Raw genomic sequence first — 18,733 nt, forward strand, 5'->3', positions numbered from 1 at the left:
AAGCATTAATTATCTGGGACCGGTGGGCTGAAAAGCATTTTTAGTTCAGTTCAGTTCATTTATTTATAAAGCACTTTAAAACACCCAGCACAGGAACAAAGTGCTGTGCAGAAAATACATTAAAACAATAGAATAAACAGAAAGCAGCAAAGAGAAATAAATAAAACGCATGAGACATAAAATTAAAACAGCCCAATAATAAGAATAAAAACTAGATAAAAACAGCATTGAAACACCCAAAAACAGCTAAAATAAGTCAAAACTAAAAATAGCAACCAACATCTCACAAGGTGACAAAAGCAAGGGTAAAGAGGTGTGTTTTCAAGAGTGACTTAAAAACAGGTAAGGAACTGGCCTGTCTTATCTCTAAAGGAAGCTCGTTCCACAGTTTAGGAGCTGCTACAGCAAAGTTACGATCTCCTCTAAGTTTACGCCCAGTCCTGGGTACATTCAGGAGCAGCTGACCAGCTGACCTGAGAGAGCGGGAGGGTGTATAAGGCTGTAACAGGACAGAGAGATAAGAAGGTGCTAGGCCATGGAGACATTTAAAAGCAAACAAAAGAATTTTAAAATGAATCCTAAAAGAAATGGGCAGCCAGGGAAGTGAAGCTAAAATTGGGGAAATGTGCTCAAACTTTGGAGTGCCAGTTAAAAGACGGGCTGCGGCATTTTGCACCCTCTGTAGATGACTAATATGAGATGCACTGACCCCAATATAGAGTGCGTTACAGTAATCCAGCCGAGTGGTAACAAAGGCGTGGATCACTGTCTCGAAGTGCTGCCGTGAAAGAATTGGCTTTATTTTCGCCAGCTGCCTGAGGCGAAAGAAGCTAGATTTTACCACCACCCTAATCTGATATTCAAACGTCAGATCACAGTCCACTTTGACCCCCAGGTTGGTGACAGTTGGCTTAACAAACTGGGCCAGGGAATCAACATACAGGTGCTGGCCAGTAAATTAGAATATCATCAAAAGGTTGAAAATATTTCAGTAATTCCATTCAAAACGTGAAACTTGTACATTATATTCATGCAATGCACACAGACCAATGTATTTCCAATGTTCATTACATTTAAATTTGATATTCATAAGTGACAACTAATGAAAACTCCAAATTTGGTATCTCAAAAAATTAGAATATTCTGAAAAGGCTGAATATAGAAGACACCTGCTGCCACTCTAATCAGCTGATTTACTCAAAACACCTGCAAAGGCCTTTAAAAGGTCCCTCAGTCTTGTTTAGAAGGCACCACAATCATGGGGAAGACTTCTGACTTAACAGCTGTCCAAAAGACAATCATTGACACCTTGCACAAGGAGGGCAAGACACAAAAGGTGATTGCTAAAGAAGCTGGCTGTTCGCAGAGCTCTGTGTCCAAGCACATTAACAGACAGGCGAAGGGACGGAAAAAATGTGGTAGAAAAAAGTGTACAAGCTCTAGGGATAACCGCACCCTGCAGAGAATTGTGACGACAAACCCATTCAAAAATGTGGGGGAGATCCACAAAGAGTGGACTGCAGCTGGAGTCAGCGCTTCAAGAACCACCACGAGGAGACTCATGAAAGACATGGGATTCAGGTGTCGCATTCCGTGTGTCAAGCCACTCTTGAACAAGAAACAGCGCAAGAAGCGTCTCGCCTGGGCCAAGGACAAAAAGGACTGGACTGATGCTGAGTGGTCCAAAGTTATGTTTTCTGATGAAAGCAAGTTCTGCATTTCCTTTGGAAATCAAGGACCCAGAGTCTGGAGGAAGAGCGGAGAAGCACAGAATCCACGTTGCATGAGGTCCAGTGTAAAGTTTCCACCGTCAGTGATGGTGTGGGGTGCCATGTCATCTGCCGGTGTTGGCCCACTCTGTTTCCTGAGGTCCAGGGTCAATGCAGCCGTCTACCAGGAAGTTTTAGAGCACTTCATGCTTCCTGCTGCTGACCAACTTTATGGGGATGCAGACTTCACCTTTCAACAGGACTTGGCACCTGCACACAGTGCCAAAACCACCAGCACCTGGTTCAAGGACCATGGTATCCCTGTCCTTGATTGGCCAGCAAACTCGCCTGACCTTAACCCCATAGAAAATCGATGGGGTATTGTGAAGCGGAGGATGCAATACGCTAGACCCAACAATGCAGAGGAGCTGAAGACGACTATCAGAGCAACCTGGGCTCTCATAACACCTGAGCAGTGCCACAGACTGATCGAGTCCATGCCACGCCGCATTACTGCAGTTATTGAGGCAAAAGGAGCCCCGACTAAGTATTGAGTGCTATACATGCACATTCTTTTCATGTTCATTCTTTTCAGTTGGCCAACATTAGAGAAACAAACATTTTTTCATTGGCCTTTAGAATATTCTAATTTTCTGAGATACCAGATTTGATGTTTTCATTGGTTGTCACCTATAAATATCAAACTTAAACGTAAAAAACATCGGAAATACATTGGTCTGTGTGCATTGCATGAATACAATGTACAAGTTTCACGTTTTGAATGGAATTACTGAAATATTTTCAACCTTTTGATGATATTCTAATTTACTGGCCAGCACCTGTACACATTGGGGGTCTCAGTAGAACTACCAAAAATCATCACCTCAGTCTTTTTATCATTGAATTTTAAAAATTTAATAGACATCCAAGCCTTTATGTCAGGGGTGGGCAATTATTTTTTCCATGGGGCCACATGAGAAACAGAAAATATTGTGGAGGGCCAGGCCAAAAGGCTGAAGTCAATTATGCATAATATTAATGGTATTTCTTTATAAAAAGCAGTAAATACCATTGTTTTTTCAAGCTGGTAAGAGTAGACTATAAGTTATAAATGAGCAAAAAGGAAAAAGTGAGGTTGGCTTACAAAAATGTGATTTATTCAGATTTCCCAAGGTAATGGTAAACAAAGTGTGCACATTTGGTTTTTGTTAAACATTTGTGACTTATATTAGTTAACAGTTTCAGTCACATTCACTCCAAAACACATTTTGAGTTTCAAATATTGTTGGAAAGAGGTTCTTAGCATTCTACAGACACACAGTATTGTCTGTAAAATAAAATCACTGAACTGTGATCTTGAGAAAGAGGTTTCAAAAAAAAGTGTCCCAGTTCACTGCTAGTTGCCTACATTTTGTCACACCCTGTCCTGTCTCCTCGTTCTGTTTAGTCATGTGTCTATGTTAATTGCTCCCACCTGCCTCTCGTTTTCCAATCACCCAAGCTCCCAGCCCTCATGTATTTAAACCCCTTCAGTTCTGTGTCTCGTGTTGGATCATTGTTTCTGTGTCAGCGTGTTCATATTAAAGCCTTTAAACCGTTCCTGCTTGTCTGCCTGCCCGCCTTTGCACCAGCGTGTGGATCCTGCCTCTGCTTCACTCACCGGCACGCGTCTGACACATTTTTGGTCCAAACACATTATTTTGTGTTTTTAAGCGATTTCTTTCTTATTCAGTGAGAGACATCTAGTCTCTGCTGGGCTTTAACGAGTGCATCAAAGTCAGGTTGAATGTCTGAGGCGAAGCACAGCTGACAAATGATCATCAGTGAGAGAGGATCTATACCTGGATTTTGTTAACTTCATCATTGAAAATGTTTGTTCACAAATGTAGGTAGAGCCGAAGAGAACCAACATCTTCTGAGCATGTCTCCTCAGGTTTGGAAAGTTCTCCTCCTTAAGAGAAGAGTAGAAATCCATCAGAGATCCTGACTTAAAGTGCTCTGCCAGTACTGCATCAGACTGCAGGTCAATGAGTTCCAGCTGCACATCACTGGGTGCATTATCCACACTGCAGGTAAAGGGAGAGGAAATCATGTGCATTTCATCCTCCATTGTTCTGAGATCTTCAAACGCCTTGAAAACTCACCATGTAATGCTCCTAACATGGATGAGTACCTGCTGAGGTGATCAGCTGATGGTGTGACTTCGTTCAGGGTTTGCATGTGAGTGAGAGTGTTGCTCTCCAGTTGACTTGAAAGAAACTGCAGCTTTCTCATGAAGGCCTTCACGAGGCTGTGCATTTCATGAACAAAAAGGCCCTTGCCTTGCAGTTTGGTGTTCAGTTCATTCATCAGTGCAGTCACATCAACAGCAAATGCTAAATCTGCCATCCAATCCTCATCTGAGAGCTCTGGAATGTCTTTGCCTTTCCTCTCGCAAAACTCTCGAATCTCTGCTTTCAAGTCCCAAACCCTCTTCAGCACTTTCCCCAGGCTGAGCCATCTGACAGCTGTGTGGAGTCCTCCAAAAGAGCCACAAACTGTCTGTTATTCATCGCCCGCACCCTGATGAAGTTTATTATTTTAGTAACAACATCAGTAACGTGGTTGATTTTTAGCACTGACTTGCACAACACATGTTGGTGTATAATTCAATGCAAAAACACCTATTTTTGATCTGCATCGATTTCTGTCACTTTATCTTGCATGCGTTTCAAAAGTCCAACATTTTTCCCTGTAAGATTTGGACAACCGTCTGTTGTGACACCTGACAGTCTCTCCCATTTCAATCCCAGAGTGTCCATGCACGCATTTACCTCTGTAAAAAGATCACTCCCTGTCGTTGTCCCTTTCATCGACCGCATTGCTGCCAGCTCCTCTGTGAGCTTGAAGTCCGTTATCCCCCGGACAAATACGAGCAGCTGGGCTGTGTTGCGGACTTCATAGCTCTCGTCTAAGGCCAATGAGGAAAAGTCTAAACTTGCCACTTCACGTTGCAGCTGAAGCTCCAGGTTCCCCGCAATGTCCTCGATCCTCCTGGTCACGGTTCGCCTGGACAGCGGGATTTGCTCAAATACGCCTTTTTTCAGGGCATATTAGTGCGGCAGAGTCCACCATGCACTCTTTGACAAACTCTCCCTCCGAAAACGGCTTGCTGTTTTTAGCTCTTTTGTGGGATATCACAAAGCTGGTCCTGGTTGCTGCATCCCTGGATGTGTGAAGCTTAGTAAAACAGCCTTGCTGCTTTTGCAATTTTGCTAGCAAAACTTCGGATGTCCGTGCCCTCTCAGCATCAGACAAGTTCTTGTATTTTTCCGAGTGTTTCTTGTCGTAATGCTGACTCAAATTGTAGTCCTTAAACACGGCAATCTCCTCCCCGCAAACCAAACACACGGCTTAACCTCTGACTTCAGTAAAAAAAATACTTAGCAGTCCAATTTTTGTTGAAAATCCTGCATTCGGCATCTTTCTTTTTTTTTTTTTTGCATGAGCGGACATTTCTGGGGGCTACAATCACCATGTCAACCACAGGCACTTTTTGCTATATGTATTGCGTCATTGTGCATGTAAAAAACAACTTCAAAATAAAAGCAATGCAACCTTAGTCCATGCATGAGGTAAAATGAGAAAATACATTTATTTTGTAATTTCCAATTAACCTTACGCGGGCCGGTCAAAGTCAACCCGCGGGCCGTAAAATGCCCAGGTTTGCTTCATGTCATCAAGACACTGAAGTAATGGCTGTATGCGGTATCCGCCTTTTTTCTGAAGAGGGACATAGATCTGACAGTCGTCAGCATACAAGTGGAAAGCAATGCCATGCTTACTCAGTATAGACACGAGAGGAAGAAGATACAAAGAGAAGAGGAGAGGGCCAAGAACCGAGCCCTGCGGGACACCACACAAGAGAGGAGCAGAGGATGACACCTAGTCACCGAGACTGACACAAAATGTTCGCCCTGCCAAGTAGGACCTGAACCACTCGAGAGCTGTGCCTCTCATGCCCACCCAGTGCTCCAAACGAGAGAATAAAATGGCATGATCCACAGTATCAAAAGCAGCTGTCAAATCTAAAAGCACAAGAACAACACAGTCCCCAGCATCAGTAGCTAAGAATATGTCATTAAATACTTTTAAAAGGGCTGATTCGGTGCTATGAAAGGGTTTAAAACCAGACTGGAAAACCTCTAATACATTTTGATTTTCCAAGAAGGCCAATATTTGGGTATAGACTATCTTTTCAAGAATTTTAGAAAGAAAAGGTAGTATGGAGATAGGCCTGTAATTCGCAAGAACCTGCGGATCAAGAGCAGGTTTTTTAATCACAGGTTTGACTACTGCATGTTTAAAATCTTTAGGGACAACGCCTGACATCAGACTATGGTTTACCAGCTCAAGAACCAGAGGACCAACTGTAGGTAACACCTCTTTTAAAAGTCGAGGAGGAACAGCATCATTTGGAGACCTGCAGGCTTAAGACGACCAACAGTCTCTGTTATAATGGACAGGGTCACTGGCTCAAACCTGCCAAAGACAGCAGAGCAGGAAACAAAGACTAAGGGGTCATGAGCACAAGGACAGATTTGAGCCCTTGTTAAGGAGACCTTCTCAATAAAAAAGTGTAAAAAAATTTCACAGGCTTCAGCTGAGGGCTCAATACAGTCAGTAACCGGTGCACTAAGAACAGAGTTAATAGTATTAAATAAAACACGCGGGTTGTGGCAGTTAGTCAAAATAATGTCAGATAAGTGTTTTCTTTTGGCCTCTCACAGTTTGTTGATATTGACGCCAACAGTCCTTCAGCATCTGAAATGAATGAATGAATGAATGATCAATTTATTCAGTCAGTTATCTTAAGATAATGTACATTAACATGTCATACAATTAGATACAAATACCGTTTCTCACTAACATATGCCTTGTTTTTTTATATGGTGTCTATTTGGTATATCATGACTGAATAGGTTTAGGCAGAAGCAATAGCTTATATAATTGCCTAACCTACTTACAAAACATTTTTTTAATTTCCCGCAATGAACCAACAACCCAAATAAAAGTAAAACACAAATCCATCCATCAACATCAAATTAATACTCTTCAAAAATATTTTTACTGATAAGTTTTTTAAGAACTGAAAGAGAAGTTGCTAATTTTAATTCTATTTTAGCCTCATTCCAAAATTTTACTCCCATTACAGAGATACATCTCCTTTTCATGCCCTTTTTGGCTTTTTGTAGAACAAACATACATACACCTCTTAAATCATATTTACTTTCCCTCTTTGCAAAGAACATTAGTATAATTTTTGGCAGAGCTGTTAATTTTACTCTAAACATAAATTGCATTATATTATAATGATATAGATCTTCTAATTTCATAATCTGTGATTTTAAAAATAACGGGTCAGTATGAGCAAAATAATTGCTCTTGTTCATAACTCAAATAGATTTCTTTTGTATAGTTTTTATTTCATGTATATATGTTTTAAAAGTTGAACCCCATATTTCTATACAATATGCCATGTATGGTTGTATTAGTGAACAGTATATTAGACATGTATAAATGACACCTGTAGTTTGTCCTTTTTCCATTTGCGCTCAGCCCGACCAGCCAGGCACAGACAGGATCCAACGATCGCCGAGAGAAGCGGAGGTTAGACCCCGCTCCTTGTTTTCTAAATAAGGGCTTGTGAGAACAGCAAAAAGAAGCTTTCAGCTTCACCAGGAAGCCGGCGACCCCCGCGACGGTACTTATGCCGGAGAGGTGGATCTGGGACACGGCACAGGTGAGCCGGGATCTCCGATATTAGCGGGGGCAAAGTTTTATGTCCAGCTTGATTCCATTTCGCCCAGCTTTTGGCAGAAGGTCGGAGATCCAGTAGGGATAGGCGATCATATACCAAGAGAGAGTTGGCATTTCCTACAATAGTCAATAAAATCAAAACAAACAAACATAACACTGGTAGTGACCGATGGGCTGAACAGCATTTTTAAACAAAGATGAGGGTAAGATGTGGAGGGGGCATGCAGAGGTCTTCAGAGAGTTTACTAGTTTGGTTAACTCAGGCAAAGAAACAGGATCAAAGCTATCTAGGATGATGGGCCTGGTTGGAGTCGGGAGAGGCGGCGATAAGGCTGAGGGAGGGATACTAGATCTGACCTTATTGACTTTGTCCACAAAGAAAGACAGAAATTTTCCACAGTCTGCAACAGAGTGGGTGGAGGCTGTAGGAGAGACAATACTGCTGATGGTGTTAAACAGCACCTTGGGGTTCCCTTTGCTCTGGAAGGCCAGGTTGGAGAAATAGGCAAGCCTCACATCTCTGACTGCAGAGTTAAAGTATGTCAGAAGATCCTTTAGATGACACAGATGGACGTGGAGACAGGTTTTCTTCCACAAGTGCTCAATTTTTCTGATTTGTTGCTTCACCCCGGGTTCACACTGAAAGCACCAGCGGCGCGGAACAGCAGCGGAACGTCAGAGGGCAGAGGCCCCAGACCTGCCCGCAGCCACTTGCTCCAGGGCAGACCGAGCTCAGAACTCAGTGGTCTGGGACCCTGGGGTGCCTGTTGTCAATCAAAGTCAGATGTAAGCTGTTGTCTGTATACCAAAGAAAACTGAGTATGTGTCGTTGGCAGGCCCATGGTATCTAAGGGGACATTCCATATTTTTCTGAAACATTCCATACTTGTAGTGCATTCTTTTCTGACATGCCATATTAGGCCTGTGTCAACTAATCACATTTTCTCTTGGAACACAAGATGGCTAACACTAGAAAAGTCACTCCAAAGCAATGCCCATACCCCACAAAGTGAGAAAACGGCTCACATTATCAGAAAGGTTCTCAAGGGCTGGGGTTGGTAACCCTTCTTTTACTGGGTACTTCCTGGATGTCTGAGCTCTTTGCTTCAACGGACATGGAGACAGAAATGAAAGAGAAAGGGGGGTAGATCACAAAAATAAACAGGCGTCTCTACTGCCCCCAAGGTTTGAACCATTCTTACAGTAAGACTTTTACTATTATGTGTTTAAAGTACAATAAAAAAAACTCTGAAATGTTATTTGAAATTAAAAGAACCAGCAGAACTCTTGATAGTGAGTAAATCCGGCTGCTACGTTTGCCAGTGACATGGTACGCTCCCAGTTTGTAGCAGTTCTTTACGGGTCCATTTGTCTCACAGTTGTGTTTGACAAATTGCTCTGTGGTGTTTCTCCCAAGCCTGCCAGTCTTTGGCCCCCTAAAATACCCATCAGAGAGTTAAGCACACATGGTTTAAGTTTCAGCACCACCAATGTTAACATTATCTATGTTTTAAGAACCTCTTTAAAACCACTAACAAGCATAAACAATAAGGAAAATAATCTTCTAAACAATCCTATTATATTATTATATTATTATAATCCAATTTAGAACTCAAATGAAAAAGGCATAAGTGCAGAACTTGAGTAACCCTTTCCAATCAAGCATGATTTATTGTCTTTGGGCTAGTTTTTGAGCAACAGGCGTTCTGAATTTAAGCATTAGATGTTGGCATGCCTGACAATGAAAAATGTTCTTTCCACACAACTCTGACCTGTAAGGTCCAAACCTAAAGACAAAACATGCCATTTTCACACAGATTACCCCTTTTCAAAGCAGCCGTATGCAAACCAACTCTAAAATCAGCTGGTTCACACCTGTCGGAAAAAGTGGACTGATCATACCTAACATCATAATAATGATGATTCAACAAAAACCTGACTGGAGTGGGTTTTAGAATACCAAGTGATCGTTTATGAAGTTATTGTTATACCACAGGTAGTTTCTGAGTAAAGTTACAGCTAAGCTAAACTTGATGAGGCACATTCAAACTATGCTGTTTATGTTTTCTTAGAAAATATGTATCTGTGAAGATGATCATAACATAACAGAGATAGAAAATGTATCTTCTCCATTCTAAATTATAAGAATACCTGTGAACCCCCACCCCCTAAAAAAATCCCTAACGATTTACTGGAAATGCATGGGGCAGACCAATGCTCGTGTTTTATTTGACTACTACGGCAACTTTTAGTTTGAATCAAAAAGTTGACATGCATAATCACCAATATGGAAAATTATCTCAGGTTGATATATGACTGTTAAAGAGTATAGTTATTTTATGTATCCCATTAGCTTTCACTGGCATTTATTTCTGTTGGTGACAGATGCAGGTTGTATTATCAGTCCCTACCCTGTGCCTTGAGTTTCTCTGCTCCAACACCAGGTCCATCGGTTGAATCACCTCTTCAGCAGCTCTGTAACCTTTCAATTACTTGCTGATACAATCAGGTGAGAGAGCAGATAAACCTCAGATAAACATGGAGGCCCTCAAAACAAGAGATGACCGCCACTGTCCTAACAATCCTGATTAAAAATGGTCACTAATATTGTAGGTATAAGATTATGACCTTCAGACATTGTTTGAGGTGCATGATGGGATTACATTAAAATTTTAAATGAACGCTTTTTGCTGGTTACTGACCATATTTAGGCAACCCTAAAGTATGTTGGCAGTTGATAGTAGACGGCATGTTTCTGTGAAACACCCACGTGGGCGTACTTTGATCATGTGACTGAAGAGGCGGGGCCAAATGTTCTAGGTTCCCAGATTCCTCCCTTTGCTTTCGCTTCCTCATAGTTTTTATAAAACAAACTGAGCTCTTTAATCATCCTATTCTGCTCCAGGTCAAGTTCACACTAAAGACAGACTAAAGTTACAAGCTGAAGACCGGAACCAAAAGGGGCGCGTGAAGGTAAATACCGTAGTTTTCCGGCTACGGTCGATTTAGGCAACTGCGCAAATTAGCAAACAAGCTAACGAAGCTAGCTAACTGACACTTTAGCAAACTGTCAAAACCCAAAGTCACTATCTCGACATTACGCACCTACATCAAAGCAGCTGATGTGTTTATTTTTAGAATGCAGGCTTATTGAAATGCGTGTCCTTGAATAATATAGGCTAGTTTTTAGCTTTTGGTAACTCGAGCATCCACGTTTAAGCAAGGGTCACCAGCATAGAGAGCTACTTCATGTGTACTGAGCCACATTAAGGGCTACCAGGATTCTACAGTTCTGACATTTGAACTGGAATAGATCAGAGTTAAACCAAACTTCATTTATAATAAATATATTTTATTTATTTGGAAGGATTTGTAGTTTTAAAATCAATATTGATGCATTTGTAATTAAAAAAGAAGGCTGCAGATTTGTATTTCGTTTTAGATATTTGCCATTTAAAGAAGTGGCTTTATATTATGCCAGGAGGCACCATGGTGCAGTATCGTAAATTGTGCATGTTTGTCATACGGTTAAACACACATTAAGTTGTGACACACTCGTGATCATGGTGACTACTTTTTTTTTTTATAAAGATTGCCAACAACAGTGCAAAGATCAAAAGCTGATCCTCATCAATAAAGCATCTCAGATAAAATCATACTAGATGTTACAGTTTTAGGACTAAGCCTCCACCATGTAGTGGGCTTTCTGAGTATTTGGGTTGTGAGAACACATTTTCCATGTGCCAGTGTAGAGGTGGCAAAACTATTCCCCCCATCCTGCTTTCTTAGCTGGCGTGCTTTGATCTTGGGTCATTAGCCCGTGTACAGCATGTACTGTGACTCCTTATTACAGCAAATACTTTATCAGTGTTTGTCACTGTTGTGTATAATCTATTTAGGAATGCTGCTTTAGTGTAGATTGTATCAGGTTACGCCCTTTGCACCGCCTTTCCTGTTCCCATGCCTCACACAGAGTATCCAGCACCAGCATGTGATTATAGCCTGGCTGCCTCTCCCAAAGGCTTAGCCTGGATGCTCAAACCAGCTCCCTGTTGTTTTAATTCAAGTACATTTAGGACTTTTGACTAACCTTCAAATCTGCTTGTCTTTCTCCTCAGACTTCATACATTCAGTAGCTGTATCTATCCAGGAAGGTCCTAGTTCAATTATGTGTGATAATGAAGAAAATGAGCATCTGGAATCAGATGGTGCTATGGATTTTTCATTGCTCAACAATCGCCTGAACTCCTTCCGCCGCTCCATCCTGGCTGAGCAAGTTCCAGCTGAACGACTGGCACGAGCAGGCTTCTACTTCACCGGCAACGCAGACCGCGTCCGCTGTTTCAGCTGCAAGAAGACTGTGGAGAACTGGACCAGCGATGACACGCCTGTGGAGCGGCACAAGGAGGTAGATCATGGATTCAAAGTGTTGAACGATTGTGACTTTTTGTTCTGCTTTAGAGGTTTAAATAATGATCTCTCTTCCTGGTACAGGTTTCTCCAACGTGCTTGTTTCTCAAATGCTGCCACCGAACCAGTTTCAACCCGAGCTTTCATAACCCGCTCACTAATGGCTACAACGAGGCTGCAGAACACATGGAGTATCGTTTGTTAACTGGAGCCGTGACTGACGACACCATGTACCCTAAAGCCCCTCAGATGGCGTCTGAGGAAGCCCGCCTTCAGACCTTTTCCTCGTGGCCCGTTGATTCTCTTATGAGACCCAGAGACCTGGCACAAGCTGGTTTCTTTTATTTGATGAATGCTGACCGAGTGCGGTGTTTCTGTTGTGGTGGCGAGCTGAGTGACTGGGAACCAGAAGACAATGCTTGGAGTGAACATTCCAAACATTATCCAAACTGCTTCTTCATACTTGGGCATGATGTGGGGAATGTGCCGCTTCAGGAGAGCAGTTCTCAGGTCTCCATGGAGAGTTTTGAGGGGAGACTTGGCAGCTTTGCTGGTCTCCAGCTCCCTGTTGACCACAAGAGTCTCGCCACGGCGGGCTTCTACAGCTTAGGTACAGCGCCATCGTCATCTGTGGACAAAACTCATACAAAAATGAGTCACTGTTATATCGTTGTTCTGATTTTGTTTTGACACATCTGATTTGTGCTTACAGGAATGGGAGATAGGGTGATGTGTTTCAGTTGTGGTGGGAGTTTGAAAGGTTGGCAGCCTGGGGAAGACCCCTGGGAACAACACGCCAAATACTACCCAGGGTTAGAGGAAACATCTGTCTTTTCTTGGCAATAAAAATTCATTATGGAGACATTTTTATTTATGCTGCTGTAACTTTCTTCCCCATTAGATGCAGCTTCTTGTTGGCAGAAAAAGGAGTAGAATTTGTCAACAGCATCCAACTAAATGGACCCAAACAAAGTAGAGCTGTAAGCAATCTCCTTCTTTTTTTCTTGCTATTGTGATTATATGACAAACCATAGCTTGTAACTTTACCTGTCAATCTGATTCCCAAGTCCCTTTATTTATAAAAAATAAACAATGAAAAGGTTTGAATCAGCTGGAATTGTGTTTTAAATCATTTTACTTGTATTTGGTGTGTTTTAGTGAACTTTATGGAACATAAGGAACCAAATGTACTTCTCTTTAGGTCTCGGAAAATGACTGTGATGCCCTGAATCATTAGTAAATTTGGTTTGTTCAAGCTGGAAAATAATAACCTGTTTTTGCTTCCAGGTCTCAAATCCTCAGAATGGGCTTTTGGGCGCTGAAAATGGTAAATATATATTTTGATACAGTGTCTCTTATTATAAAATACAAAAAAAAAGCTTTATTAAGCTGTTTTTATCTAAATATATCAAACCAGGCTAGTGTAACTGGATACAGGTTTTTGTGTAACAGAAAATCCTCGCCGCCTGTTTTGCGAAAAAAAATTGGGCACCTTCTTTTCAGCTAAACAACTCCATTAATCTTTGCTGGAGCAACTAGGGTCTTATAGCGTCCCTTAAATGAAAACTTTTGGCTCGTTTTTAGCCCCCCCTAGAGTCCGTTATAAAACCACAGTCTTAAAACCAAAAGTGAAACTTATCTCCTCACTGCGTTTGTTTTTTTTAACACCTTAATCCAAGTACACCTTGCTGCAGCAGCAGAAAGGGGCGGCGTCGGGCCAGTGGTCAGGCACATATGAACTACAACTGTTACAATTGTTAATACTCTGTTCTATGTTCAAATTAGGCAAAATAAAAATAATTTACTACAGGACAAGGTCTGAATTTATATCCCAAAATGAAAAGGTTCCTTACAGCGAATGTCTGCCCATGGCCGCTCCAAGCATTGTTTTGTATTATCTATGGTAGTCCAGTGGTGTTACTGGTTGACTTTTGTTTTGTTTCGCCCTCTGCTGACGCTGGTTCGACTCTGGGTGGTGTTGGCAGTCATTTATTTAGCCAGCTGAAACACATTTATTTCATTTATTTGTATTTTTTTTTTCTGCAAACTATTTTATGTCTCTAAAGATCTTTGAATTTGATCGTTTCTGAGCAGCATTTTAGTTGATACTCTGCTCACACGTTGGGCATCGAGGATCGATTGGAACCGGTACCAACCGTGAGTTTTTCCCGGAATCGTTCAAAGTTTTTTATTTCGATGACTAGAATGCCGACCGGAAGAGGAATCCGCGGCCGATCTCCGTGAGAAATAAACGTGATCTGCAGATTCTGATCAACGCTTTTCTGAGCTGATCACACCAGCTGTCTGTGTGCAGCACCGAGCATGCTTTTTTTCCCTCCATAACACGTTTGTGTCTAAACGAAGGCGATGTTATTGTTCATAGAATTAAAATTCATGTTGAAGTTAGGATTATTTCATCAAGTAGGACCTGTGGTTAGCTGGCTCATGTACAGTGCTGGGAAAGTTACTTTTAAAAAGTAATTAGTTATAGTTATTAATTATTTCGTCAAAAAAGTAACTCAGTTACGAGATTATAAATGTAACTAATTACTAAGAAAAATAACAACGTTACTTTTTGCATTAAAGAATGCAAGAAAAATGGGTTAGTTGAACTTACTTAATTTACTGTAAATGACTACAATAGTGAAATATAAATGACTAATGACTGGAACATAATAAAATGTATGTCTAAATGATTTTTATAAACCTGAATAATTTAAATAAATAAGCACTTAACAGGAGGAACTACTAATAGGAACATTACATTTATCTAGACTATTAAAAGGTCTCTGTGTGATATTTAACAAGACCCCAATCAGCTAAAATTTATAATTGCAAATAGAAACACCTGTAAAGGTTCCTGAGCCTTTAAATGGTCTCTCAGTCTAGTTAAATAACAGAAATAAATGTAATTTTGCACAGTATTCTAATTTTTCCAGCTTCACATCTATTAATGGTTAAATAAATAAATAAAATCCTTTAAAATGACACTAGAAGAGGCACAAGCCTGATGGAGGACTTAAATTTACTAACTTTGGTCAGACCCAACCACAGAAGCTGGGAGGTGAACACACACAGGTAGTTCTAATAACACCTGAGCTCCATGACGTCTGAGACTGATGCATCAGTGTTACAGCGGGACTAAAGACATGATCAGAAACAGGTTACAGCTGGATGATCTAGGAAGGTAGAAGATCAGGACGTCTGAGCGGTGAACAGGTGAGCGGACCTTCGGGACGTCCCGCTGTCACACTCAGAAGGGCACGGCTGCAGACCCGCACCTGCAGTCGTAGAGTTTTCACCACGACTTCCTCGTTCTTCACGGCCGTGATGCTCTTGGATGAAAACATCTGCCTCTTTAGCTCCTGATCAGCTGATGACAGCTTCAACACACCGCGCTGCTTAACGCACGCATTTCCTTTTCAGCAACAGAAACCACGTTTTGATAAAAGAAGACGGTAATTAATTGCTCGTTACTGAAAGAAATATTCTTTTAGTAATGCGGTTATTTTAAACGGCGTTATTCCCATCACTGCTCTGTTGTGTCTACAGCAGGCAGCGACTGAGACCGTGAGGGTCTCCGCCCACCCGGCCAATCATCATCGTGTTTGTACGTGCGTTACCGACACCTCTCTCTCCCTGGCTGCAGCTGAAGTGTGGCGGTCAGAAATCCTCACACTGTTGCTCAATGTTCGACAAGCACACGCACAACCTTCCGTCCCCAGTAACGGTAACGGCGTTGCAACAGTGGGAAAAGTAATTAATTAGATTATTCCGTTACCCAAAAAAAGAATGCCGTTAGTAACGCCGTTATTTTAAACGGCGTTATTCCCATCACTGGTCATGCAAAACATGTCGTGTCTTGAAAGAATCTGGAATCGATAGAAACCGGAATGGAAACAAGGAATTGGAATCAGAATCATAATTGTTCAAAATCAAATGATGCCCAACCCTACACGTGGACGCACGCTGACTAAATAAACAAAGAAAGTAAAGAACAAACAGATTATTTCTTATATTTTAAACAATTTACCAATAAAGGGTTGAAAACATAATACTGGCAAGTGTTGTTGAAAAAGAAGAAGTTGATGCCGATGCCACGACCGGGAGGTGAACCTGTGCAAAACTCAACTCCAGTCTGACACTGTAACCACTGCACCACTGAATCCGGTGCAGTGTAAAAGGTGCCCAGTTCACATACCCCTTGCCATGACGGGTGTCTTTGTAGACGGGATGTCTTGTTTTTACGGTGGCGTTCCAGTAGAATTAACTTCAGAAGTAATACGCAGAATGTCCGGGTTTCAGAACCGAGATCAGACTAGCTTCAGGGGGAGGAGAAATGCCGGGTAGTGGGCCAATTTCTCCCATTTACAGGAAAAAGCTTTACAACGACCACATTTCAGCGGTGACAGGAAAATGCATGAATGCAGCCAAAAGATGGTTTGGGGTATTTCTTATGAGGAAATAACAATATCTCATGGTAAAAAGTTCTTAAAAGTTTATTTTTCATGACATGGAACCTTTACAAAAACTGTTCAGTCTCCGTCCTCCTCAGTCTAGCATTTTAGGTGATATTAGTTATAGCGCCCCCTTCAGTTTTGGAACGTAGGTGTCCCTCTTTCTTAATCTATCAGCTGAAATGTTTAGCCTTCGTTAGCTTCTGCAGGAGCGGTTCATCACTAAATAAAACAAACCACAATCTAAAACATGCAGGAAACCTGCTGGAAGCAGAGTCCAGCACCAGGCATGTCAGCTCCACTTTTACGAAGTCCAACAGGGATCGCTCTGAAGTTGCAAGTGCGATATTCTGGCCACGGTGGGAGTCAGTGACTTTTCATTAACCCTGTAAAATGTCATTTTAGCACATACTGGCTCAAGAAAACGATAAAAAATTTTGAAAAAGTTGCATAGCGCACCTTTAACGGTTAACACCTTTATCGTTTGCCTGTGTGGCAGGCAGTGATGTGTGAAACCTAAAACTCCTTTTATTTATGTCCACAAACAACTGCTAACAACGGAGAATTCACAAACGTCCTCTTTGATTCGAGTTTTTGTAACAAAGCGTTTTGGTTGCATATATCTGGACGTTCGTGTGGATGACGGGCCAAAGCATAAAAAATAAATGTGACTTATGGACACGCGGCTACACGTGTACAGGACCTAAATCAGGACGTGTGTTCCTCTCCTTGTTTTCAGGAATACCTCCGTCACAATTACAAATATGTAAGAAAGTGGTGGAGATGGGGATTGATCCCGGTGTGGTGAGGAAAACCATCCTGATGAAGATCAGCAGAACAGGCTCTGGCTACTCCAGAGTTGAAGCTCTTGTAGATGACTGCTTGAATGGCACACCAAGAGGAGAAATGACAGAAGAGCAAGGTGGCAACATCTCCCTTTATATGAGACTTGTTTTTAGTGTAAAAGAAGCATTTTTAGTCAGCGATAAAGCAATCGTTGCTACGTAGTAATGACCTGCACAAGGAGGCTGGCGTGTAAATATTTGTGAACTCTTTCAGATGAGAACCCACTGGAGAAACTGCGGAAGCTGCAGAGAGAAAAACAGTGCAAGATATGCATGGACAGAGACCTTTGTATCGTCTTCCTGCCATGCGCTCACCTGGCTACCTGTAAGGAGTGCTCAGAGGTGCTCACCAAGTGTCCGATCTGCTGTGAAGCCATAACGCAGAAGGTTAAGACCTACATCGCTTAAGGGAACAATAAACTTTCCATGAAAGCTGCTTTAATGATCCCGTGGTAGGTACAACTGTGTGTGTGTGTGTGTGTGTGTGTGTGTGTGTGTGTGTGTGTGTGTGTGTGTGTGTGTGTGTGTGTGTGTGTGTGTGTGTAGTTTGTGTGCTCTCTGCGTCTGTGGGGGGTTCTTCAGGTAGCCTGGTTATGTATCACAATCATGCACCTTTAGTTCACTTTTGATCCTAATAAATCAGATGAGTGAGTGTGGTTTTGTTTTAAATGGACAGGATTGACACTTCAGTTCGTCGTCGGACCCTGAACTGGATCAAATGGGTTATTAATTCATGTTGCATTTTAACCATCTATGTTTCACTTGTAATTTATTTAATTTCTGTGTGAATGTATGAATATGTGCATCGTTTATTTACTGCCTGTGACATGGCCTATTTTCACAGCTGCTACCAGGTTTAATAGCAGAGATAATTTTTTTAATACTTCTTTACTCATAACTGACATTTGTTAATATACTAAAGGTCAATCTTTAGACTGGAGGGGTTCTTCAGTTTTCGATCATCTTTGGACCAACATTTGTTCTTTTAAAAACCTTTATGTGTATTTTCAACTCATTATTTGTTCTTAGAATTAAATACTCTACTAAATAATCATAAAGGTGAATTCATGTGTGGTTTGGTTATTTGATTATTTTATGTTAATTGTTTAATTGTTTTTGTGTAAATAAAGTGAATAAATTATACCTGGATTTTCTTCTATTGCTTTAAAATAAGTAATATGAGAACACTCAGAAGGTGTTAAAGCAACTTTTTAAAAAAGGTATGTTTTATTTTATTTTATTGAAAACGATCAAAATAAACTTATAGATAATATTAAATGTTTAAACAGCCTACTTTCTGTCAGAAATTAACATTTAGTTAAATCAACTTGTTTTGTATGTTAAATTGAGTTGATTTCATGGGATTAAAGTTTCTGATTTTGAATAAACATTGAGATTTTTGTCAGGCCACTGACGTCAGATGGAAATTGACAAAATATAATCTATTTTCTGAGTAAAATGGAGTGGAATTTTGCGTTTTGTGCTAATCTCTAGAATAAAAGGTTTAATTGAT

The 18,733-nt window shown here is 41.1% G+C and overlaps 1 protein-coding gene across 2 annotated transcripts; it reads left to right on the plus strand.

Moving 5' to 3' along the window:
- Positions 1-10,322: 10,322 nt before the first annotated feature.
- On the plus strand, positions 10,323-18,068 carry xiap (X-linked inhibitor of apoptosis). 2 transcript variants are annotated; one of them, XM_070544651.1, is made up of 9 exons: positions 10,323-10,481; positions 11,627-11,916; positions 12,003-12,528; positions 12,631-12,730; positions 12,820-12,898; positions 13,206-13,245; positions 17,115-17,297; positions 17,435-17,672; positions 17,897-18,068. In XM_070544651.1, the coding sequence occupies exons 2-8, from the start codon at positions 11,677-11,679 to the stop codon at positions 17,626-17,628; spliced, it is 1,362 nt and encodes a 453-aa protein (XP_070400752.1). In that variant the 5' UTR covers positions 10,323-10,481; positions 11,627-11,676; the 3' UTR covers positions 17,629-17,672; positions 17,897-18,068. The 2 variants fall into 2 exon arrangements, with proteins under 2 accessions (XP_070400752.1, XP_070400644.1); XM_070544543.1 differs by lacking the exon at positions 17,897-18,068 and having other exon boundaries at positions 17,435-17,824.
- Positions 18,069-18,733: the final 665 nt, after the last annotated feature.

This window comes from Nothobranchius furzeri, chromosome 1 (genome assembly GCF_043380555.1).
Source record: "Nothobranchius furzeri strain GRZ-AD chromosome 1, NfurGRZ-RIMD1, whole genome shotgun sequence".
Taxonomy (NCBI): Eukaryota; Metazoa; Chordata; class Actinopteri; order Cyprinodontiformes; family Nothobranchiidae; genus Nothobranchius; species Nothobranchius furzeri.

What these genes read in the sequence shown, in the direction of transcription:
- xiap (XM_070544651.1), top strand. Translation starts at nt 11,677, where the DNA reads ATGTGTGATAATGAAGAAAATGAGCATCTGGAATCAGATGGTGCTATG. An exon ending in GCTTTTGGGCGCTGAAAATG is followed by an intron (nt 13,246 to 17,114) that starts GTAAATATATAT and finishes CCTTGTTTTCAG; the next exon opens with GAATACCTCCGTCACAATTA. An exon ending in AGAAATGACAGAAGAGCAAG is followed by an intron (nt 17,298 to 17,434) that starts GTGGCAACATCT and finishes GAACTCTTTCAG; the next exon opens with ATGAGAACCCACTGGAGAAA.